General features: G+C 38.6%; 1 protein-coding gene across 20 annotated transcripts in view; it reads right to left on the reverse strand.

Moving 5' to 3' along the window:
* Nucleotides 1-25512, reverse strand: part of RPS6KC1 (ribosomal protein S6 kinase C1) — a 198226-nt gene that overhangs the window by 168878 nt on the left and 3836 nt on the right. For 17 of the 20 annotated variants that reach the window (XR_002783603.2, XR_010319450.1, XR_010319449.1 and 14 more), the window contains exon 2: nt 1180-1215. The exons of 2 other annotated variants lie outside the window; for them this stretch is intronic. Coding sequence is in view for 7 of the 18 variants with exons in the window: in XM_010599396.3 (XP_010597698.1) it covers nt 1180-1215 (36 nt within the window). In the remaining 11 variants the exon portion in view is untranslated. Of the gene's footprint in view, nt 1-1179; nt 1216-25512 lie in introns of those variants that run through there. One more of the 20 variants, XM_023538690.2, reaches the window with a different exon arrangement.

Here is a 25512-nt window from a genome sequence, read left to right on the forward strand (position 1 = left end):
CTGGTATTAATTTTTTTTTTTTTATTAATTACTTTCACTGAAAATAAATACGTATATGTAGATATCCTTTTCTTCTAAAATAACAATATTACAATTATAATACTCTCTTCCTGGCTGTTGAGGGGGAAATGGAGGCATCTTAAACTCCTAAGGAACAGTACGAAGTCTTTAAAACTGTGTCTTTTGTTGGGCTATTTTTAATCACAAGACAAAAACAAATATCAAATCAGACACAGCAAGAAACAGTAATCAAACTGAGCTATGTAATGTATAAATTTAAATATTGTCTAAACTTGAGGCTACCAATTCAAATCCACCAGCACCAAACAGTCAACTTAAAGCAATGAATCAAGCCAGATCCTGCAGGAAAGGGTACCAGGTCCGGTGGCTCAACGGAAATTACATACTCCACCTAAAGACTTTCAGACTTCACTGGGAAAACCAAAACAAAAAACACGCGAAGAACAAAGACTGCCAGTTCACAACATCTGTATTTTAAACACTTCAGAGAGAGAGAAAAATCCCCAGTACTGTCCTTCTCATCTTAGTGAGCATGAGCAGGGGCCAAAATGAAAGTAAATTAATAACGTTAACAGGAGCGTGGTCCTCAGTAAGGGTCCCTAAAGGTAGACAACTAAGCATAAGGAAAAGCACAGTGGGCTGGTGTCGCTTTAGGGAGAGAGAAAGGAAAAAAAAAATGCAGTGAAGAGTCTGCGAAAGAACTAAGACCCTTAAAGAGAAACATCTATACTCAAAGCTGTTTTCCAAGGTGTCGACAGGTCAATTCAGCACAAAAGAGGAAGTAGGCAGAGAACCTTAACATATTATTATAATTTTTAAAAATTAATACTAGTTCCAAGTGCCTTTCTTTTTTTTATTAAACAGGTATCATGATTTTGAAATAGGAAAGTAGGGTCCCTTAACTTATCACTGAAATCTCTGAGTGCTAGTTAGCAAAACAATTCTCACGGTTATCAAACAGCACTACAATTTCTCAGATTCTTGTTTATCTAGTAGGTCTGAAATAGGGACACTTCAGCTACCATTTTATGAGCTGCAGACAATCTTCATACAAATATACCAAATACAAAGACTGGCATAAAAATAATTCAGTTTCCTAAGCAAAACAATTAAATTTTTATCAAGTATATAAGATTTCCATATGGACAAACATGTTACCTCCTGGACATCCTCTGGATTTCTTCGTGAAACAACCTACAACAAAACATAAATAAAAATATCTTATCACTATCAAAGTTTAATGTTTCAGATTCCTACAATTACCGTTAACATATTTGTATGAAAATTTCAAGTAATTTGCTTAAAAGAAACACCATATCATGTTACTCACACAGAGCTCAACTATATAATAACTTTACTATCCAAAACACACACTAAAAAATTCAGGAAAGCAACCACTGAAATAACGTCCACATGTTCAGTTCACGTGTTATACTCACAAGAGATGCCTGGGCCTTGGCTCTCACTTGACATGATTCTAACCAGCCTGACTACCCCCTTCCCAGCCTACGTATATAAATCAGAAGAATAAAAGGCAGCAGCGCCTGGGCGACGTGTACAGCGGATCTGTTATTTCTTTCATCTGTATGTGAATCTAAAATTAGCTCAATAAAATTTTCAATTGAAAAAAAAGCACAGACACAGCACTGTCTGTGGGGAACAATCACTGCCCATCTAACGGTAAAGAAGAAAACAAAAGTAACTTAGAAAATATTACACACATTCAGGGACAAATAATCCTTCTACCGTTTTTCTCAGAGCAAAAGGAGGAGGGGCTCTTTCAGACTTCTCTGATTATAAAGGCCAAAAAGTTTAACATTGATTAGAAAGATTTCCTCACAAAGCTTTTGAAATGAAGACAGCTGGGTGCTTAAATTATCAAACAACACTGTAGAACAGAAAAATTTCATGAGCTGTATAATACTATGTAAATGTAACATTTGTAAATTTGAAGTCACAATATGCATTTCGCAAAATCAAAAAGATACATCAAGCACATTGGAACAGTTGTCTACAGGTGAGAGAAGAAACAGGTGGGTTTCTGCATCAAGCATCAATGACAATATACCATGAAGTGGAAATTGTGTTCAACTCTACTCCTGAAGTCAAAACAAAACCAAAAAATGTAGGCTGTAAAGGCAAACAAACCTTGATGCAAATTAAGGTTGCTCGACTACAGGCTTGATCTCATCTGTAAAATGGGAATAATATCACCTGCCTGGCCTGGCTATTGTAGATATCAAACAAGAACACAGCTAAAACTCCATAAGTAAAAAGTCGGCTTCCTCTCTCCCCTACCAGAAAATTGAACTATTCTGGGAGAGTCCAACTAAGAATTTCAGAGAGCAAAGTTTTCCATTTCTTGCCATTCTATCCTCCAACATTCAAAATTTGCAAATTTGTTGAAACCTCTTAGCAATTTTCATTAATTTAGAACAGCGCTGTCCAATGGAACTTTCTGTGGTGACGGAAAGGAGTGCTGTCTCTCTGCATTGTTTAATACAGTAGCACTAGCCACATATATGTGGCTACTGAGCACTTTAAACATGGTTACTATGACTGAGGAACTGAATTTTTTAATTTTATTTCATTTTAAACAATTTAAATAAAAATAGCCACACATGGCTAATGGCTACCATGTTAGACCGTAGATTTACAAAAGGCTAGAACAGGTAACTAATAACCATATATTATTCAAATATTTTATTTTAGCTATTACTTTCAAAAACCAGATCCTCTCTCCCCAAACACACCCTGTTCCAAAAGCATAGTATTGCACATAACTCAATGACTTAATTTTTCCTCATGTGAAAGTCCTTTATTTTAAAGTCATGGTTAACCAACTCACCAATAATCCACTCTCCAAAAATAACCAACACATATGACTGATAATCAGGTATATTCAGCACACCTTATATTTTACATGTCCTGTTTTTCTAAAATTTATAGATTTCCTGAATATATAACTCAATCTTTTTTTTCTAAAATTTATAGATTTCCTGAATATATAATTCAATCATTTTATAAATGTACCAAGGTATCTCATGATTTTAAACAACCTTTCTTTTCACATGCAAATGATCTTTTTGTGATGGAAGAAATTATTTCCTACTTTGCTTCTCACATTTGCACATTTTGGATTTTGTTCAGGCAATCCACTCCTGGAAATCAAATATATTTTGCAAAATGTTGTTGTTGTTAGGTGCCGTTGAGTCGGTTCCGACTCATAGTGACCCTATGCACAACAGAACGGAACACTCATTGCCCGGTCCTGCGCCATCCTTACAAACGTTGTTATGCTTGAGCTCACTGCTGCAGCCACTGTCAATCCACCTCGTTGAGGGTCTTCCTCTTTTCCGCTGACCCTGTACTCTGCCAAGCATGATGTCCTTCTCCTGGGACTGATTCCTCCTGACAACATGTCCAAAGTATGTGAGACACAGACTCGTCATCCTTGCTTCTAAGGAGCATTCTGGTTGTACTTCTTCTAAGACAGATTTATTCGTTCTTCTGGCAGTCCATGGTATATTCAATATTCTTCGCCAAAACCACAATTCAAAGGCGTCAATTTTTCTTCAGTCTTCCTTATTTATTGCCCAACTTTCACACGCATATGACGTGATTGAAAATACCATGGCTTGGGTCAGATGCACCTTAGTCTTCAGGGTGACATCTTTGCTCTTCAACACTTTAAAGAGGTCCTTTGCAACAGATTTACCCAACGCAATGTGTCTTTTGATTTCCTGACTGCTGCTTCCATGGCTGTTGATTGTGGATCCAAGTAAAATGAAATTCTTGACAACTTCAATCTACTACACAACCATAAAGAACAATGATGAGTCTGCAAAACATAATATGGATGGACCTGGAAGATATAATGCTAAGTGAAACAAGTCAATTACAGAAGGACAAATACTGTATGATCTCACTTTTATAAGAAGACAAGAACAGATAGAGAGAGAGAGAAAAAAATGGACATTGGTGTTTACTGGCAGGGGGACCATGGGTAGGTGCAAGCGTATACATATGTGTGTACAGACAGAAGCATCAAAATGCAGATGTAAGTATAGACGTGTGTGCAGACACATATATTCATATAAGACACAATCACAGATATTTCTCAGGTATAACCAAATACCTTGCAAGACTGGTTTTCTAGGTCTGAAGGCTCAGGACCTTTGCCTCATATCGACTGGCATAATACAGCTCAAGGTGAGCAGCATCTGGGGTCTTAAAAACTTGCAAGCAGCCATCTAGGATACAACTATTGACCTCTACTGGTCAGGAGCAAAAGAGTAAGAAGGAAGCCAAAGTCTCAGAGAAGAAGCCAGTCTACAGGGCTCAGAGCTTACACGAGCCACAGCCTCATCTACCTTGAGACCAGAAGAACTAGATGGTGCCCAGCTACCACTACCAACTGTTCTGATCAGGGCCACAATAGATGGACACTGATAGAAGGGGAGAGAAACACGGAACAGAACTCAAATTCTTAAAAAGTCCAGACTTACTGGACCAGTTGAGACCAGAGGACTCCCTCAGATTGTGCCCTGAGATGCTCTTTAAACCTTAAACCAAAACTATTCTGAGATCACCTTTTAGCAAAATAACAGAGTGTCACACAAAATAAAGGATATTACCCGTGAGATTGGTGCTCTACTAAAAAACCAGCTATATGAGACCAAAAGGTCAACATTTACTCTGAAGCAAAGATGAGAAGATATGGGGCAGGAAACTAGAGTACTAGAAGCAGAACAGAATTAAAAATGTGGACACATAGTAAAAAATTTAACTAATGTCAATGAGAAATTTGTATAGAAACTGTCAAATGGGAACCTGTGTAAACTTTTACCAAATACACAATAAAATAATTTTAAAAATATATTAGCCATTCCCTAATAATCTTATAAGAAATATAAAACCATCTTATAAGAAATAACCAATTTGGTTGTACTTTCTCAGCCATACTCTTAGTGACTCATATACTCAGCTAGGAGCTAGTGTTACCTGCCTTCACAGTGCTCACAATCTGGAGAGTGGTGCACAGGGACTCAGGGCAGTGAACTGCTTTTATATGGCCTTTCTGGCTATGGTCTTGTAATTTCCACAAAATGATTGACTTGGACTGTTAATTGAGTGACTTATGATCTACCAAGGGGATTGGACAGTTCATGGTCCTGCTGGGAGGACCATGCCTTGACATAACAAGTAGACTTACATATGGGCCAATCCTACTGAGGTCAGGGGGCATCACTACCATCACGAAGATTCTGGAATGGACCCTTCGGACCCACAGAGTGAGGTAGTTGCAGTGGCTTCCAGCCCATGGAACGAGAGCTGAGCACCTTCAGGCAAGAGGCTTGTCAGCAGAGCTAAAAGAGCTGTAACACTTGTTTGTGTGGGGCAGAGGCCTGAGTGTGCCCTGGGCAGAGGTGGCCTCAGAGGACTCTGTGCAGGTGTCTTCCTATCGCAGGGTGCAGCCAGACACCTCTGGGCAGGAGGCTTGCCAGCAGACCACACAGAGCTGTAACACTTGCTTAAGAGGGCAAGAGAGGCCTGCACAGAGGCTGCTCGCCTCCCCCCGGGCAGAGGGGGCCCAGGTAGTGTGGCAGCAAGACAGCCCCTCAGGCCGGGGTAGCATGGCGGGAGCTGGTAGCAGAGGCCAGCAAGGCTAAGTGGCAGAGCAGAAGCCTCAGGAGCCCTGTGGGCCCCTGGAGCAGGGCAGCGATAGCTGGAGGCAGCAGTGATGTGAACACAGCATCTGACCTGAGCCACAGTGCATCTGCCCAGCGACATAAGAATCAACATGGGTAGTCTGGGGAGGGGTAAGCATTTCCGTTTTGAGAATCGTTGTTATTGTTGACTGCTTGTTTTCTATAAATGATAACAGTGGCTTTTACTTTGCCAACACTGTATGTCTCATGTGCTACTCAGTCACAGATGAACATAGCACCCGTGGAATGGTTGATGCCAGTGGGTGACATGTCTCATTCCCTGCAGTTCACAGCTGCCTGGAGGTCTGAGCACAGCTTGTCTGCATGTGTAGTACAGATGGACATACAGACAAAGCATTACCGTGACCACTCAGGGTATGTGGGGCGGAGGGCTCTGTTTCCCAGACTTAATTTAGTATCTCAGGGAACAGTAGTGTCTAAGCAAGAAATGGAGAAGCGCATCATCCTGGACCCTTCCCTGACACTGAATCTTCACTGCCTATATCACAGCAGCACCCCAGAAGCAGTCAAGAACACTGGTTAGTAATTCAGGACTTTTAACGTGATGATAATAAAAGTAATTCATAGTTACTGCAGAAAATACAGAAAAGCAAAGTCTAAGTATTCTTAAACGACCTAAGTGAAGGAATTTACTCTCAGTTTAAGCTTACAAGAAGTGAACTTCTCTTTACTCCCAAATACTTCCCAAATAGACAGAGAGAAATTTACTTACACAGAGTTTAGAAAATTAAATCAAAAGCTATTTGTTAAGTAGTAACTATCCTTTTCCCCAACAGCATACACAAAGCTTCATGAAAATCATGCCTGGGAAGTAGAGACGCTAACTTTCCTGATTCTACCATTTCCTCTTTGGTCCTTTTGCTTCTGTTTTGTAGGTTCCTCTTCTTCCTTCTACCTCCTAACACTCTGTAAGTATTCCATGAATCAGTCCTAGGCCCTGTTTTTTAGCATCATTTTTATTATTATAAATAAAACTAAGAGAATCTCTATCTCTACTGTCCAGTACTGCCCAAAGCACTGCACTATGCATTAAAAAAACAAAAAAGTTGTTTTTACACGTGTACATTTGCAAAGCATTTTATGTTGATTCATTTCATTCCCCCAACAATCTCTGAGTTCAGCAGGTGGGGTTACTACAAGCTCCCCTTTTACAGGCAAGGGATCGAGGTAAGGCCCAGATACCTGTCTAGGTCATATGGCTATTTCTTTCAGATCTGAAATTAGAACTCAGGTTTTCTGATTCCTGGTCTGGTGTTTTTCCTCTATAGTACACTGCCTCCCTCTAATTATCTGTGCTATTTTCAACAATAATTAAGTCTACCCACTTCCACATAACCCTGTCACCATTAGGTTTTTTTAATTTATGTCTTCACATATTCAACCAACAAATATTGGTGCCTGCTCTGTTGCTGGGTAGTAGAATCCAGTGGGGAATATTTTGATTGACTCCTAATCAACTCCATTGTAGAAATATAATCACTTTCCAAATACATTACCAAGTTCTCATTTAAATGCCTTAAGAATGCGTCCTCCGAAATGGAAAGCAGAAACACAAAAGGGTTAGGATAAAATGAGTTGAGTCAAAACGTCCAGTAGTAACAACTCTTTCTAACTACGCAATTCTCTTCAGAATGACTGCAAAGTTGATGGAAAATAAGAATATCAATCAGAAATCTGAAGGAAGAGTATAACCATACTGAAAATGAACAAAATTGAAACCTCAGATCTAAATTTTTTTTAATTTTAAAACTATATGAGGAGGTGGGGGCCAAGATGGCGGACTAGGTGGACGCTACCGCGGATCTCTCTTGCAACAAAGACTCGGAGAAACAAGTGAATCGATCACATACATAACAATCTACGAACCCTGAACAACAAACACAGATTTAGAGACGGAGAACGAACAAATACAGGGAGGCAGCGACTGTTTTCAGAGCCTGGAGCCAGCGTACCAGTCAGCGGATTTTCTGGAAAAACTAGTTGCCCAGTGATGGCTCGGAGACAGCAGTCCATATCAAACCACATAAAGAAGCAGACCATGACAGCTTCTACAACCCCCCAAACAAAAGAATCAAAATATTTCCCAAAGGAAGATACAATCCTGGAATTATCAGATACAGAATATAAAAAACTAATTTACAGAATGCTTCAAGACATCACAAACAAAATAAGGCAAACTGCAGAAAAAGCCAAGGAACACACGGATAAAACTGTTGAAGAACTCAAAAAGATTATTCAAGAACATAGTGGAAAAATTAATAAGTTGCAAGAATCCATAGAGAGACAGCATCTAGAAATCCAAAAGATTAACAATAAAATTACAGAATTAGACAACGCAATACGAAGTCAGAGGAGCAGACTCGAGCAATTAGAATGCAGACTGGGACATCTGGAGGACCAGGGAATCAACACCAACATAGCTGAAAAAAAATCAGATAAAAGAATTAAAAAAAATGAAGAAACCCTAAGAATTATGTGGGACTCTATCAAGAAGGATAACTTGCGGGTGATTGGAGTCCCAGAACACGGGGGGGGGGACAGAAAACACAGAGAAAATAGTTGAAGAACTCCTGACACAAAACTTCTCTGACATCATGAAAGACGAAAGGATATCTATCCAAGATGCTCATTGAACCCCATTTAAGATTGATCCAAAAAGAAAAACACCAAGACATATTATCATCAAACTCACCAAAACCAAAGATAAACAGAAAATTTTAAAAGCAGCCAGGGAGAAAAGAAAGGTTTCCTTCAAGGGCGAATCAATAAGAATAAGTTCAGACTACTCAGCAGAAACCATGCAGGCAAGAAGGGAATGGGACAACATATACAGAACACTCAAGGAGAAAAACTGCCAGCCAAGGATCATATATCCAGCAAAACTCTCTCTCAAATATGAAGGCAAAATTAAGATATTTACAGATAAACACAAGTTTAGAGAATTTGCAAAAACCAAACCAAAGCTACAAGAAATACTAAAGGATATTGTTTGGTCAGAAAACCAATAATATCAGATACCAGCACAATACAAGGTCACAAAACAGAACGTCCTGATATCAACTCAAATAGAGAAATCACAAAAACAAACAAATTAAGATTAATTAAAAAAAACAATAATAATAATACACATAACAGGGAATCATGGAAGTCAATAGGTAAAAGATCACAATAATCAAAAAGAGGGACTAAATACAGGAGGCACTGAACTGCCAGATGGAGAGTGATACAAGGCGATATAGAACGATACAAGTTAAGTTTTTACTTAGAAAAATAGGGGTAAATAATAAGGTAACCACAAAAAGGTGTAACAACTCCATAACTCGAGATAAAAGCCAAGAAAAATGTAACGACTCAACTAACATAAAGTCAAACACTATGAAAATGAGGATCTCACAATTTACTAAGAAAAACGTCTCAGCACAAAAAAGTATGTGGAAAAACGAAATTGCCAACAACACACATGAAAAAGCATCAAAATGACAGTACTAAAAACTTATTTATCTATAATTACGCTGAATGTAAATGGACTAAATGCACCAATAAAGAAACAGAGAGTCACGCACTGGATAAAGAAACACGATCCATCTATATGCTGCCTACAAGAGACACACCTTAGACTTAGACACACAAACAAACTAAAACTCAAAGGATGGAAAAAAATATATCAAGCAAACAATAAGCAAAAAAGAAGAGGAGTAGCAATATTAATTTCTGACAAAATAGACTTTAGACTTAAATCTACCACAAAGGATAAAGAAGGACACTATATAATGATAAAAGGGACAATTGATCAGGAAGACATATCCATATTAAATATTTATGCACCCAATGACAGGGCTGCAAGATACATAAAGCAAATTTTAACAGAATTGAAAAGTGAGATAGATACCTTCACAATTATAGCAGGAGACTTCAACACACCACTTTCGGAGAAGGACAGGACATCCAGTAAGAAGCTCAATAGAGACACAGAAGACCTACTTACAACAATCAACCAACTTGACCTCATTGACTTATACAGAACACTCCACCCAACTGCTGCAAAGTATACTTTTTTTTCTAGCCCACATGGAACATTCTCTAGAATAGACCACATATTAGGTCATAAAACAAACCTTTGCAGAGTCCAAAACATCGAAATATTACAAAGCATCTTCTCAGACCACAAGGCAATAAAACTAGAAATCAATAACAGAAAAATTAGGGAAAAGAAATCAAATACTTGGAAAATGAACAATACCCTCCTGAAAAAAGACTGGGTTATAGAAGACATCAAGGAGGGAATAAGGAAATTCATAGAATGCAACGAGAATGAAAACACTTCCTATCAAAACCTCTGGGACACAGCAAAAGCAGTGCTCAGAGGCCAATTTATATCGATAAATGCACACATACAAAAAGAAGAAAGAGCCAAAAGCAGAGAACTGTCCCTACAACTTGAACAAATAGAAACTGAGCAACAAAAGAACCCATCAGGCACCAGAAGAAAACAAATAATAAAAATTAGAGCTGAACTAAATGAATTAGAGAACAGAAAAACAATTGAAAGAATTAACAAAGCCAAAAGCTGGTTCTTTGAAAAAATTAACAAAATTGATAAACCATTGGCTAGACTGACTAAAGAAATACAGGAAAGGAAACAAATAACCCGAATAAGAAACGAGAAGGATCACATCACAACAGAACCAAATGAAATTAAAAGAATCATTTCAGATTACTACGAAAAATTGTACTCTAACAAATTTGAAAACCTAGAAGAAATGGATGAATTCTTGGAAAAACACTACCTACCTAAACTAACACATTCAGAAGTAGAACAACTAAATAGACCCATAACAAAAAGAGACTGAAACGGTAATCAAAAAACTTCCAACAAAAAAAAAGCCCTGGCCCGGATGGCTTCACTGCAGAGTTCTACTAAACTTTCAGAGAAGAGTTAACACCACTACTACTGAAGGTATTTCAAAGCATAGAAAATGACGGAATACTACCCAACTCATTCTATGAAGCCACCATCTCCCTGATACCAAAACCAGGTAAAGACATTACAAAAAAAGAAAATTATAGACCTATATCCCTCATGAACATAGATGCAAAAATCCTCAACAAAATTCTAGCCAATAGAATCCAACAACACATCAAAAAAATAATTCACCATGATCAAGTGGGATTTATACCAGGTATACAAGGCTGGTTTAATATCAGAAAAACCATTAATGTAATCCATCACATAAATAAAACAAAAGATAAAAACCACATGATCTTATCAATTGATGCAGAAAAGGCATTTGACAAAGTCCAACACCCATTTATGATAAAAACTCTTACCAAAATAGGAATTGAAGGAAAATTCCTCAACATAATAAAGGGCATCTATGCAAAGCCAACAGCCAATATCACTCTAAATGGAGAGAACCTGAAAGCATTTCCCTTGAGAACGGGAACTAGACAAGGATGCCCTTTATCACCGCTCTTACTCAACATCGTACTTGAAGTCCTACCCAGGGCAATTAAGCTAGACAAAGAAATAAAGGGTATCCGGATTGGCAAGGAGGAAGTAAAGTTATCACTGTTTGCAGATAACATCATCTTATACACAGAAAACCCTAAGGAATCCTCCAGAAAACTACTGAAACTAATAGAAGAGTTTGGCAGAGTCTCAGGTTATAAAATAAACATACAAAAATCACTTGGATTCCTCTACATCAACAAAAAGAACACCGAAGAGGAAATAACCAAATCAATACCATTCACAGTAGCCCCCAAGAAGATAAGATACTTAGGAATAAATCTTACCAAGGATGTAAAAGACCTATACAAAGAAAACTACAGAGCTCTACTACAAGAAATTCAAAAGGACATACTTAAGTGGAAAAACATACCTTGCTCATGGATAGGAAGACTTAACACAGTAAAAATGTCTATTCTACCAAAAGCCATCTATACATATGACGCACTTCCGATCCAAATTCCAATGTCTTATTTTAAGGGGATAGAGAAACAAATCACCAATTTCATACAGAAGGGAAAGAAGCCCCGGATAAGCAAAGCATTACTGAAAAAGAAGAAGAAAGTGGGAGGCCTCACTCTACCTGATTTCAGAACCTATTATACAGCCACAGTAGTCAAAACAGCCTGGTATTGGTACAACAACAAGCACATAGACCAATGGAACAGAATTGAGAACCCAGATATAAATGCATCCACGTATGAGCAGCTGATATTTGACAAAGGACCAGTGTCAGTTAATTGGGGAAAAGATAGTCTTTTTAACAAATGGTGCTGGCATAACTGGATATCCATTTGCAAAAGAATGAAACAGGACCCATACCACACACCATGCACAAAACTAACTCCAAGTGGATCAAAGACCTAAACATAAAGACTAAAACGATAAAGATCATGGAAGAAAAAATAGGGACATCCCTAGGAGCCCTAATACAAGGCATAAACAGAATACAAAACATTACCAAAAATGATGAAGAGAAACCAGATAACTGGAAGCTCCTAAAAATCAAACACCTATGCTCATCTAAAGACTTCACCAAAAGAGTAAAAAGACCACCTACAGACTGGGAAAGAATTTTCAGCTATGACATCTCCGACCAGCGCCTGATCTCTAAAATCTACATGATTCTGTCCAAACTCAACCACAAAAAGACAAACAACCCAATCAAGAAGTGGGCAAAGGATATGAACACACATTTCACTAAAGAAGATACTCAGCCAGCCAACAGATACATGACAAAATGCTCTCGATCATTAGCCATTAAAGAAATGCAAATTAAAACTACGATGAGATTCCATCTCACACCAACAAGGCTGGCATTAATCCAAAAAAACACAAAATAATAAATGTTGGAGAGGCTGCGGAGAGATTGGAACTCTTATACACTGCTGGTGGGAATGTAAAATGGTACAACCACTTTGGAAATCTATCTGGCGTTATCTTAAAAAGTTAGAAATAGAACTACCATACAACCCAGAAATCCCACTCCTCGGAATATACCCTAGAGATACAAGAGCCTTCACACAAACAGATATATGCACACCCATGTTTACTGCAGCTCTGTGTACAATAGCAAAAAGCTGGAAGCAACCAAGGTGTCCATCAACGGATGAATGGGTAAATAAATTGTGGTATATTCACACAATGGAATACTACGCATCTATAAAGAACAGTGACGAATCTGTGAAACATTTCATAACATGGAGGAACCTGGAAGGCATTATGCTGAGCGAAATTAGTCAGAGGCAAAAGGACAAATATTGTATAAGACCACTATTATAAGATCTTGAGAAATAGTAAAAACTGAGAAGAACACATACTTTTGTGGTGTCAAAGGGGGGAGGGAGGGAGGGAGGGAGAGGGTTTTTCATTGATTAACCAGTAGATAAGAACTGCTTTGGCTGAAGGGAAAGACAACACTCAATACATGGAAGGGCAGCTCAATCGGACCGGACCAAAAGCAAAGAAGTTTCCAGGATAAAATGAATGCTTCAAAGCTCAGCGGAGCAAGGGTGGGGGTCTGGGGAACATGGTTTGAGGGGACTTCTAAGTCAATTGGCAGAATAATTCTGGTATGAAAACATTCTGCATCTCACTTTGAAATGTGGCGTCTGGGGTCTTAAATGCTCACAAGTGGCCATCTAAGATGCATCAATTGGTCTCAACCCACCTGGAGCAAAGGAAAATGAAGAACACCAAGGTCACACGACAACTAAGAGCCCAAGAGACAGAAAGGGCCACATGAACCAGAGACCTACATCATCCTGAGACCAGAAGAACTAGTTGGTGCCCGGCCACAATCGATGACTGCCCTGACAAGGAGCACAACAGAGAACTCCTGAGGGAGCAGGAGATCAGTGGGATGCAGACCCCAAATTCTCATAAAAAGTCCAGACTTAATGGTCTGACTGAGACTAGAGGAATCCCGGCGGCCACGCTCCCCAGACCTTCTGTTGGCACAGGACGGGAACCATCCCCGAAGACAACTCATCAGACATGAAAGGGACTGGTCAGTAGGTGGGAGAGAGATGCTGATGAAGAGTGAGCTAATTATATCAGGTGGTCACTTGAGAGTGTGATGGCCACTCTTGTCTGGAGGGGGGATGGGAGGATAGAGAGAGAGGGAAGCTGGCAAAATTTTCACGAAAGGAGAGACTGAAAGGGCTGACTCAATAGGGGGAGAGCAAGAGGGAGTACGGAGTAAGATGTATGTAAACTTATACGTGACAGACTGATTGGATTTGTAAATGTTCACTTGAAGCTTAATAAAAGTTAATAAAAAAAAAGATAACTGTAGAAGTCAAAAAAAACCTATATGAGCAGCTAACTCATGAATAATATTAACTCTAAAACAAAAATACTATGAATTCATTCTGATGTAAATTGCTAACAGTAATTTTTTGAAGTGAATTTTAATATTCTGTCATAAAATTTAGTCAATAAATTCCACGAAAATTGGAATTGAAAGGAGTGATTCATTTAAAGTTCATAAATTACCATTGCCAGCATAAATTACTACTGATTCAGTAAGTGCTATATGTATATTGTGAAGATTCTCTAGCAATAGAGAATTTTATCACCAAGCCATCTTGAAAATTATTACCCTAAAGCAGTGATTCACAAACCACATTGCATGTTGTTGTTCGTGTTGATAAGTGCCACCGAGTTGAAACAATGGCCGGCCCTGCGCAATGCTCACAGCCGTTGTTATGCTTGCGCACACTGTTGCAGCCAATGTGTCAGTCCATCTGTGTGAGGGTCTTACTCTTTTCCGCTGAACCCGTACTCTGCTAAAGCATGATGTCCTTCCCTGTGGATCGATCCCGCCTGACAACATGTCCAAAGTATGTAATACGTAGCCTCTCTATCCTTGCTTCTAAGGAGCATTCTGGTTGCACTTCTTCCAAGACAGATTTGTTCGTTCTTCTGGCACCCCATGGTATATTCAATATTCTTCACCAACACCATAATCCAAAGGCGTCAATTCTTCTTCGATCTTCCTTAATTCACTGTCCAGCTTTCGAATGCATATGAGGCAACTGAAAATACCATGGCTTGAGTCAGGCGCACTTTAGTCTTCAAGGACACATCTTTGCTTTTCAAAACTTTAAAGAGCTCTTTTGCAGCGGATTTGCCCAATGCAATGCATCATCTGATTTCCTGATTACTGCTTAAAGGGGTGTTGATTGTGGATCCAAGTAAAATGAAAACCTTGACAACTTCAATCTTTTCTCCGTTTATCATGATGCTGCTTATTAGTCCAGTCGTGAGAATTTTTGTTTTGTTTATGTCGAAGTGTAATCCATACTGAAGCCTGTAGTCTTTGATCTTCATCAGTAAGTGCTTCACGTCCTCTTCACTTTCAGCAAGCAAGATTGTGTCATCTGCATAACACAGGTTCTTAATGAGTCTTCCTCCAATGCTGATGCCCTTTTCTTCTTCATATAGTCCAGTTTATCAGGTTATCTTCTCAGCATACAAATTGAATAAGTACAGTGAAGGGATACAACCCTGACGCACACCTTTCCTGACTTTAAACCACGCAGTATCTCCTTTTTCTGTTTGAACAACTGCCTCTTGATCTATGTACAGGTTCCTCACGAGCACAATTAAATATTCTGGAATTCTCATTCTCCACAATGTTATCCATAATTTGTTATGATCCACACAGTCAAATGCCTGTGCCTAGCCAATAAGACACAGGTAAACATCCCTCTGGTATTCTCTGCTTTCAGCCAGGATCCATCTGATATCAGCAATGATATCCCTGGTTCCACGTCCTCTTCTGAATCTGGCCTGAATTTCTGGCCGTTCCCAGTCGATATACCACTGCAGCCACTTTGCATGATCTTCAGCACAATTTTACTTGCTTGTGATATTAGTGATATTGTTCCATAATTGCCGCATTCAGTTGGATCACTTTTCTTGGGAACAGACATATAAATATGGCTCTCTTCCAGTTGGTTGGCCAGGAAGCTGTCTTCCCAATTTCTTGGCACAGATGAGTGAGCACCCACGTATCTGTCAGTTTGTCCTACTGTGGGGGTTTGCATGTTGCTGTGAGGGTAGAAGCTATGCCACCAGTATTCAGAATACCAGCAGGGTCACCGATAGCAGGCAAGTATCAGCTGAGATTCCAGACTAAGACAGACTAGGAAGAAGGGCTGGCAGTTTGCTTCTGAAAAGAATTAGCCAGTGAAAGCCTTATGAATAGCAGTGGAGCACATATGTTGCACGGAATACTGGAATCCTTTAAAATCAGTGCTCTCAAATGAAAAAAAAAAAATTTAATGAAGAAGGGCTTAACGATCAGTGCAGTTTACTTTTGTTAAAGAAAATTTTTTTTACAGCAGAACTTCTCAAAACCTTTACTTAATACACTGATATCCCAAGTACATCTCCGAAAAGAATATATAGCATACTGCAGTTCCTAAACTTTTTACTACTGCATGCTGTTAATTTTTATTCTTATTATTACCATTATTTTTATTTACTTAGTGCAACACTACTAAAATTTGGAACAGTGTTGGGAAATTCTGCCACAATTTTTGTAGTCCATCTGCCCCTCTGATAACACCAACAGCAAATGCTGAATTTCAGGAAAACAAATAAGGGCTCACAGTGAAAGTAACTACCTTTTGCAGTGCCAAGAAATTAAATACTTCTGCCAATTCTCCCAATGATCCTATCATAGGAATTTTTATGGATAAGATAACCACCACCCGAGAACATACAGTCAATCAATAACAGAGGCAAGACTGGATCTCAAACCAAATCATGAATTAAACTCATTTTCATTTACAAGGTACTTAACTGTTAATCAATTTGTAAACTAAATCAATGGATATGATATTCTTAAGGAGCCCTGGTGGAGCAGTGGTTAAGTGCTCCACTGCTAACAAAGTCAGCAGTTCAAAGCCACCAGCTGCTCCGTGGGAGAAAGATGTGGCAGTCTGCTTCCATAAAGATTACAGCCTTGGAAACTCTATGGGGCAGTTCTATGCCATCCTACAGGGCTGCTACGAGTTGGAATCAACTCAACAGCAACAGGTAAACGAGTAAATATTTTCCCCAAATGTCCTTAGTCATCTATCAAATGGAAAAGACAGAACTGTAAATAGAAAGTAATACTGAAAACACAAAGATCGCATGCAAGCAATTACTCTTTTGGTAGAAAAACAATGTGTAGGATGAAAGCAAGTAAAACGCATATTAATAGGCTAAAGCCACACCAACAGCACAATTTTTTTTTAATATTGTAAAATAAAGCCACACGTGAAAGAACATAAATAGATTAGAGAGGTGTTGATGCACACAGGTCCTCAGTGTCCAATTACCTATGGGATTTGTTTCTTAGTCCTCGCTGTGTGCATGGAATTCTCCACCTACAAGCTATAGCTGTTAAACTGCCATTATAAATGGGAAAAAAAGGCCTCGTGAGTCAAGATCTTAGAACAAGTATGGGCACTTCGCATCCCTTAAGGTAACCTCTCAGATCTTCAAAAAAGCTACATGCACATGCCAGAGAGTCAACTAACTATACGCTGAACAGACAGACAACTAGCTTTTCCATAAACCAAAATCCATTGCTGTCGAGTTGATTCCAACTCATAGTGACCCTACAGAACAGAGCAGAACTGCCCCACAGAGTTTCCAAGGAGCACCTGGTGGATTCAGGCTGCTGACCTTTTGGTTAGTAGTCGTAGCACTTAACCACTACGCCACCAGGGTATCCAACTAGCTTTTAAGCATTATAAATCCCTCAATTTCACCTTTTTTAATTAAAAATAAACCTTGGTAGAGCCTTATTGAGAAATGAGTCACTAATAAGCTCAGAGAAGGTATTAAGAAAAGATTAGAATCTGTTAGCCCCCAAAGTTTCTGCTTGAAAACTTAAGGACAAAAAGACATTAAGCGCTTTGCCTCCCCAGTCCTTCTGAAGAAGGTAAGGGAAAAGAGGTTGTAACTTAGTAAATTTCAGATGTCTTTTGCTTTTGCGCTGAAATAATATTGTCAACATGACCAGAACTACCAAAAAAGATATCTGAATAGGAAAAGTCCACAAAAGGCAAAAAAAGAAAAGCAGCTTTAAACTGAGCCCTAATCAACCTTCTTGCCGATCTTCACAGCAAAGACCAGACTTTGTGGCCTGGCCTAACTCAGGCCACAACAGATCATGTTATTATTAGGTCTTCTAAATTATTTTCAGTGTCCTAATTTAACTTATCTACTTCTTAAAAAATTACCAAATTTCCTTAGAAGTCAAGTCAAAAGCACTTTTTTGTCCAATCGCCATCATGATAATGATTCGAAACCACCCTCTCAGCTGTGATGTATACAAGAGTTGTCTTCTTCGTAAGATTGACTAAGAGAGCAGCTATTAGGAAAAAAAAAAACCTACAAAATTATTCAAATCTATTATATTTCCTAGAAAATGATAACAAAATAAGTCCCTTTAGAAATAAGTAGAAATCCAAAAACCCGAACCCACTGCTGTTGAGTCAATTCCAACTCATAGCGACCCTATAGGACAGAGTAGAACTGCCCTATCATAGAGATTCCAAGACGCGCCTGGTGGATTCGAACTGCCGACCTCTTGGTTAGCAGCCATAGCACTTGACTACTATGCTACCAGGGTTTCCAAGTAGAAATAGAAAGTTAAAATATAAATTTTAAGCTTTTTATGAGAAACTCAACTATAATCAAGTCTTACCTATTTCATTATCCGTTTAGGGTGGTACCAATTTAGGGTAGTAGCAGAGTTAAAAGGATAAAGTGACCAAAGTAAAATATTTAAATAAAAACATTCAATGTCAAGGTACAAGTAATCAAACATGAAAAAAAGAGACATGCCCAGTCTCCATTTCTCATAGATATGAATCTCCAAATGCAGAACAAGAATAATAGGATTTGCAAAATGCAAGGCTACACTATACTGAACATTTCCCATAGCAGTAAGTGGGTAAACCAAATGGCACATTCGTCAATATAATGCACGCAATCCTGACTCTCAGACATTTGACTTTCATATAAATACACACACACAAAACCACCTCTGGCAAAAAGTGTAGGCACCTTAAAGAGCCCAGCTCACATAGGGCAAGCTCACCTCACCAAAATCAACCTCCCTCCCACCTCATCACTTGCCTCCCAACTCTTCTCTCCCTCTTTTCCCTGCAGAGCTGCAGGTGTCACTCATTGGCAAGAATATTTGGGCTGGTTTTCTATTGCCTGCCAGCCAGCCAGATAGTCTGAACCTAAGAGACAGCACCTGCATAAACCATAATTAGACATTTTACAACATTTTTCAGTTCTCTGGAGGGGAAGATAGAGTAAGTCAATGGGTCAAATTTTAGACATTCAACTTTCTAACAATTTTTCAGGGAGGCATTATGTTTGGAAGTTAGGAACAGCTGCTTTTTACATTATTAAAATCCAAAAATCAAAAGAGAGAATAAACAAACTATAACAGCAAGTTACCTCTAGATACTCAACAAATGAAGCTGTTCACACCTCGAAGTTCACAATTATAGCACCACTCTAAAGCAAGCTATTTTGCAAAGGTCAAGAATAATCAATGTTAAACAAAATTAATGCTAAAGAATATTTGTAGCTACAAAAAATTTGATATATACAAGTCATCAATAAATAAGATGAAATATGAATGGTTTACATTTTTAAAAACCCAGTGACTAAAGTTTTTGATAGGTGAGATATTTCCCTATTAGACAATATTAAGAGTCAAAAACAAAAGAAGTGTGGAATCAGACAGGACTCTAGAAAAAAGCTGAATGACTTGAGAGCCATGATTTTTCAAAAGCTTTAAGCTTAAATGCATTTTACAACAAACTAATCTCCTCCCTCCCAAACTCCATCTGTTGAAAATATCTCCAGATTAAGCTGAAATCAAAGATTTTTTCAAAATACCTTCCTGATGGGAAGGACAACACACAATACAGGGGAACTTAGCACAACTGGACTAAACCAAAAGCTAAAAAATTTCCTGAACATAACCAAACACTTCGAGAGAGAGTGTAGCAGGGGCAGGGGTCTGATGACCATGGTTTCACTGGACATCTAGGTCAACTGGCACAACAAAGTTTATTAAGAAAATGTTCTGTGTCCCATTTTGGTGAGTGGCATCTGCGGTCTTAAAAGATAGTGAGAGGCCATCTAAGATGTATCAATTGGTCCCAACCCACATGGAGCAGGGAAGAATGAAGAACATCAAAGACACAAAGAAAATATTAGCTCAAAAGAGGCCAAATAAACCAGAGAATCCATCAGCCTGAGACCAGAAGAACTAGATGGTGCCTGGCTACCACCAATGACCACCTTGACAGGGAACACAACAGAGTCCCTGACGGAGCAGAAGAAAAGTAGGGTGCAGAACTCAAATCTAGTAAAAAGACGAGCTTAATGGTCTGACTGAGGTTGGAGGAGCCCCAGAAGACTTGGCCCCCAGACTGTTCTCCCAGAACTAAAACAATTCCTGAAGCCAACTCTTCAGACACAGAACATATAAGACATAAAATGATACTCATGAAGAATGTGCTTATTAGATACACGAGACTAAATGGGCAGCTCCTGTCCAGAGGTGAGATGAAAAGGCAGAAAGGGATAGGAGCTGGTGGAATGGACATGAGAAACCCAGGGTAGAAAGGAGGAATGCGCTGCCACATTATAGGGACAGCAACTAGGGTCACATAACAGCATGTGTATAAATGTTTGTATGAGAAATTAACTTGAGCTGTAAACTTTCACCTAAAGCACAATTTTTTTTTTAAATCTATCAAAATATATATGTCTTCGTGGTGCTACTCATTTAGCAACTGAAAACTGTCAATTTGCACTGCTTTAACATTGTAATTTTCTAATAATGTAAGAGTTTAAGGGTTAGTAGGTTCTTCTTTTCCTTTAAAGTGACTTAAGTTATTACTGAAATGTTTATGGATATGCACCACTTTCGAAATAAAAAGCTAACAAAATTAAATTTAAAACATGCTGCCTCATATACGCAAAAACCCTACAGTGAACATTATGCTTAATGGTGAAAGACTGAATGCTTTCCTCCTAAGATCAGGAACAAGGCAAGTATATCCATTCTCACCACTCCTATATTCAACAATGTTCTAGAAGTTCTAGCCAGAGCAATAAGGCAAGAAAAAGAAACAAAAGGCATACAGATTGGAAGAAATAAAACCATCCCTATTCACAGACAACATGATTGTCCAGGTATAAAAAAAATGAGAAATCTGTCAAAAACTCCTAGAACTTATAAGTGAGTTTGGAAACGCCACAGGATACAAGGTCAACACAAAAAAGAACCAAATTTCTATATATTAAAGATGAACTGAAAAGCAATTTTTTAAATTCTATTATAACAGCTACAAAAAAAAGAAATACTGAGAAATAAATCTAACATATACAGAATCTGTATGCTGAAAATTACAAAATGCTGATGAAAGTAATCAAAACAGACCTAAATAAATGGCAAGACATACTGTGTCCATGGATTTGAAGACAATGTAGTAAAGATGTTAATTCTCCCTCAAACTGACCTGTAGATTTAATGCAATATTAATTAATATACCACTGGGATTTTCTGCAGATATAGACAAGCTGATTGTAAAACTTATATTAAAAAGAAAAGGAACTAAAATAGCCAAAATAATTTTAAAAAGAAGAATAAAGTTGGAGGAATTATACTGCCTAATTTTAAAACTTAGTATTAAAAACCAGAGTTATCTAGAAAGTGTGGTACACCACCAAATAGAGAATTCAGATTTAGAACCACACATATATGGTCAAGGGATTTTTAATAGAAGTGCCAAGACAATTCAACGAAGAAAAGCTAGTCTCTTGAACAAATGGCAGTTCATTGCAACTGGACATCCACATGCAAAAAGATGAGCATTTGGCTGGTAACCAACGGTTGGCGGTTCGAATCCACCAGGTGCTCCTTGGAAACTCTATAGGACAGTTCTACTCTGTTCTAGAGGGTCTTTATGAGTTGGATTCGACTCGACAGCAACGGATTATACAAAAATCAAACTGGATAAATGTAAGATGCAAAACAATAAAACTTCTGGAAGAAAACATCAGGGAAAATCTTCATGACCTGGGGTTACACAAAGAGCTTTTAGACGTGACACCAAAAGCAAGATTCATTTAAAAAAAAAAAAAACTCAGCTTCGCCAAAACTAAAAATTTTTACTGTGTGAAACTAGGTGTTCCCACAAGTGCTCCCACAGCACCTAATGAAATGTTTTTTGATACGGACACTCAGCAGCATGGTGTCCCTGGGTGGTGCAAACAGTTGATGTGCTCAGCTCCTACCAAAACATTAAAAGCTCGAACTCACCCAGAGGCGCCTCGGAAAAAAGGCCTGGCTTTCTGCTTCCAAACATCAGTCCTTGAAAACTCTATGGAGCAGAGTTCTACTACGGAACCTGAGGTAACTTTGCAGGGATGGTGGTTACCCAACTGCATTTGTTGGTGACGCTAGCCGTAGTTGAGTTGGCTCCAACTCAGATCAACCTTATATATGACTTTGTCAAAACTCATCAACTGTACACTTAAAATTGCTGAATTTTACTGTCTGTAAATTATACCTGAATTTTAAAAAGTAAAGTCATAAGGTGGCACTGTCTTTTAGTAATAAAAGCACACCCTTTGCTTTCCACACTTATGGAAAAAATATAGCCAAGAATTGCTATTCACTTAATGTTATCGAGAACCTTATATTACAATATGAAATTGTGTAGGATTAACCATGGTGAAACAACCAAATACACTGTTGACAATTCTTTTATATCTGTGTCTCCTACAACTAAATAATAATAAAAAATTTTTTCATGAAATAATTTTCCAGTGTTAAATAGAGAAACTTAGTCTAGATACAAATAAAGTTGCAACACAGAGTTTAACTAGGAAATTTGTTGGCAAGCTTGTAACTGGCCACTAGGTTATTTAAGCCTACCAGGTTCCAGAAAACAGCGCAAAAAAAAAGTACAAAGGAGAATTAAGAAGATGAAAGAGCTCCTATGCTACACAAAAGGTAAGAATACTGGTAATTCCAATGATTCTTAAATTTAATTTTGCTCCTACAAAATTTCCGTGCAAGGACCAAGAATACAGAGATTGTTCCTTGAAACCAGAATTATATCCGTTGTAGGAAACACACAGTAGACATTTCTAATTTTTATCTCGTGAAGTTCTCTCAAGGGAGCACTACTTAGCTGGTTAATTCTCCTGAGGAAAGATGTTTTTCTGCTCAAGTTTCAAAGATAACAAGTTTTTTTACCTGCTTTATAATACTAAGTACATTTAAAGTATATCTCCACGTTGACCCTCAAACTGTTAAAAAAAAAAAAAAAAAAAAACCTGTAACATAACCAATAAGTGAATACACAAACCATTTACAGGGAGAAAAAAGACAGCCTAATTTTCAAGTTCAAATAACCACAGCAATATGTCGTTGTTGTTGTTGTTAGATGTCGTCGAGTCGGTTCCGACTCATAGTGACCTATGCACAACAGAACAAAACACTGCCCGGTCCTGCGCCACCCTTACAATCGTTGTTATGCTTGAGCTCATTGTTGCAGCCACTGTGTCAACCCACCTCATTGAGGGTCTTCCTCTTTTCCACTGACCCTGTACTCTGCCAAACACGATGTCCTTCTCCAGGGACTGGTCCCTCCTGACAACATGCCCAAAATACGTAAGACGCGGTCTCGCCATCCTCGCCTCGAAGGAGCATTCTGGCCGCACTTCTTCCAAGACAGATTTGTTCGTTCTTTTCGCAGTCCATGGTATATTCAATATTCTTCGCCAACACCACAATTCAAAGGCGGCAACTCTTCTTCGGTCTTCCTTATTCATTGTCCACATGCATACGATGTGATTGAAAATACCATGGCTTAGGTCAGGTGCACCTTAGTCTTCAGGGTGACATCTTTGCTCTTCAACACTTTGAAGAGGTCCTTTGCAGCAGATTTCCCCAATGCAATGCATCTTTTGATTTCTTGACTGCTGCTTCCATGGGTGTTGACTGGGGGTCCAAGTAAAATGAAATCCTTGACAACTTCAATCTTTTCTCCGTTTATCATGATGTTGCTTATTGGTCCAGTTGTGAGGATTTTTGTTTTCTTTATGTTGAGGTATAATCCATACTGAAGGCTGTGGTCTTTGATCTTCATTAGTAAGTGCTTCAAGTCCTTTTCACTTTCAGCAAGCAAGGTTGTGTCATCTCCATAACACAGGTTGTTAATGAGTCTTCCTCCAATCCTGATGCCCCGTTCTTCTTCATATAGTCCAGCTTCTAGGATTATTTGCTCAGCATACAGATTAAATAGGTATGGTAAAAGAATACAACCCTGACGCACACCTTTCCTGACTTTAAACCAATCAGTATCCCTTTGTTCTGTCCGAACAACTGCCTCTTGATCTATGTGAAGGTTCCTCATGAGTACAATCAAGTGTTCTGGAATTCCTATTCTTCGCAATGTTATCCATAGTTTGTTATGATCCACGCAGTCGAATGCCTTTGCATAGTCAATAAAACACAGGTAAACATCCTTCTGGTATTCTCTGCTTTTAGGCAGAATCCATCTGACATCAGCAATGATATCCCTGGTTCCACGTCCTCTTCTGAAACCGGCCTGAATTTCTGGTAGTTCCCTGTCAATATACTACTGCAGCCGTTTTTGAATGATCTTCAGCAGAATTTTGCTTGCATGTGATAGTAATGATACTGTTCTATAATTTCCACATTAGGTTGGATCACCTTTCTTGGGAATAGCCATAAATATGGATCTCTTCCAATCAGTTGGCCAGGAAGCTGTCTTCCATATTTCTTGGCATAGACAAGTAAGCACCTCCAGCGCTGCATCTGTTTGTTGAAACATCTCAATTGATATTCCGTCAATTTCTGGAGACTTGTTTTTCGCCAATGACCTCAGAGCAGCTTGGAATTCTTCCTTCATTACCATTGGTTTCTGATCATATGCCACCTCTTGAAATGGTTGTATATCGGATAATTCTTTTTGGTATAATGACCCTGTGTACTCCTTCCATCTTTTGATGCTTCCTGCATCATTTAGTATTTTCCCCATGGAGTCCTTCACTACTGCAACTCGAGGCTTGAATTTTTTCTTCAGTTCTTTCACCTTGAGAAACGCCAAGTGTGTTCTTCCCTTTTGGTTTTCCATCAACAGCTCTTTGCACACGTTATTATAATACTTTGTCTTCTCGAGAGGCCCTTTGAAATCTTCTGTTCGATTCTTTTACTTCATCAATTCTTCCTTTTGCTTTAGCTGCTCGACGCTCAAGAGCAAGTTTCAGAGTCTCCTCTGACATCCATCTTGGTCTTTTCTTTCTTTCCTGTCTTTTCAGTGACCTCTTGCTTTCTTCATGGATGATGTCTTTGATGTCATTCCACAACTCGTCTGGTCAGACCAGACAGCAATATGTAGCATGCATATTATATGGATTCAGTTAGTTCTAAGGCAACTTGCTATTTTATTTTCTAATTTGTAATGCCATAAAAGTCAGTTTAGTAAACAGTTCACAGCCTATGAAAACGTACCTAGGATCTGAATTGGGTTAATCTTCCCTTTTGTAAACTAACAATACAAGTAATTATCATTCTCAGTGTTTCCTATTCAAGGTCCACACATATTGACACCTCCAAGCATTACTGGCTGCTGCACTCCTACCTAAGATACCTCTCCTTTTAACCCATCTGTT

Source organism: Loxodonta africana, chromosome 25 (genome assembly GCF_030014295.1).
Source record: "Loxodonta africana isolate mLoxAfr1 chromosome 25, mLoxAfr1.hap2, whole genome shotgun sequence".
Lineage (NCBI taxonomy): Eukaryota > Metazoa > Chordata > Mammalia > Proboscidea > Elephantidae > Loxodonta > Loxodonta africana.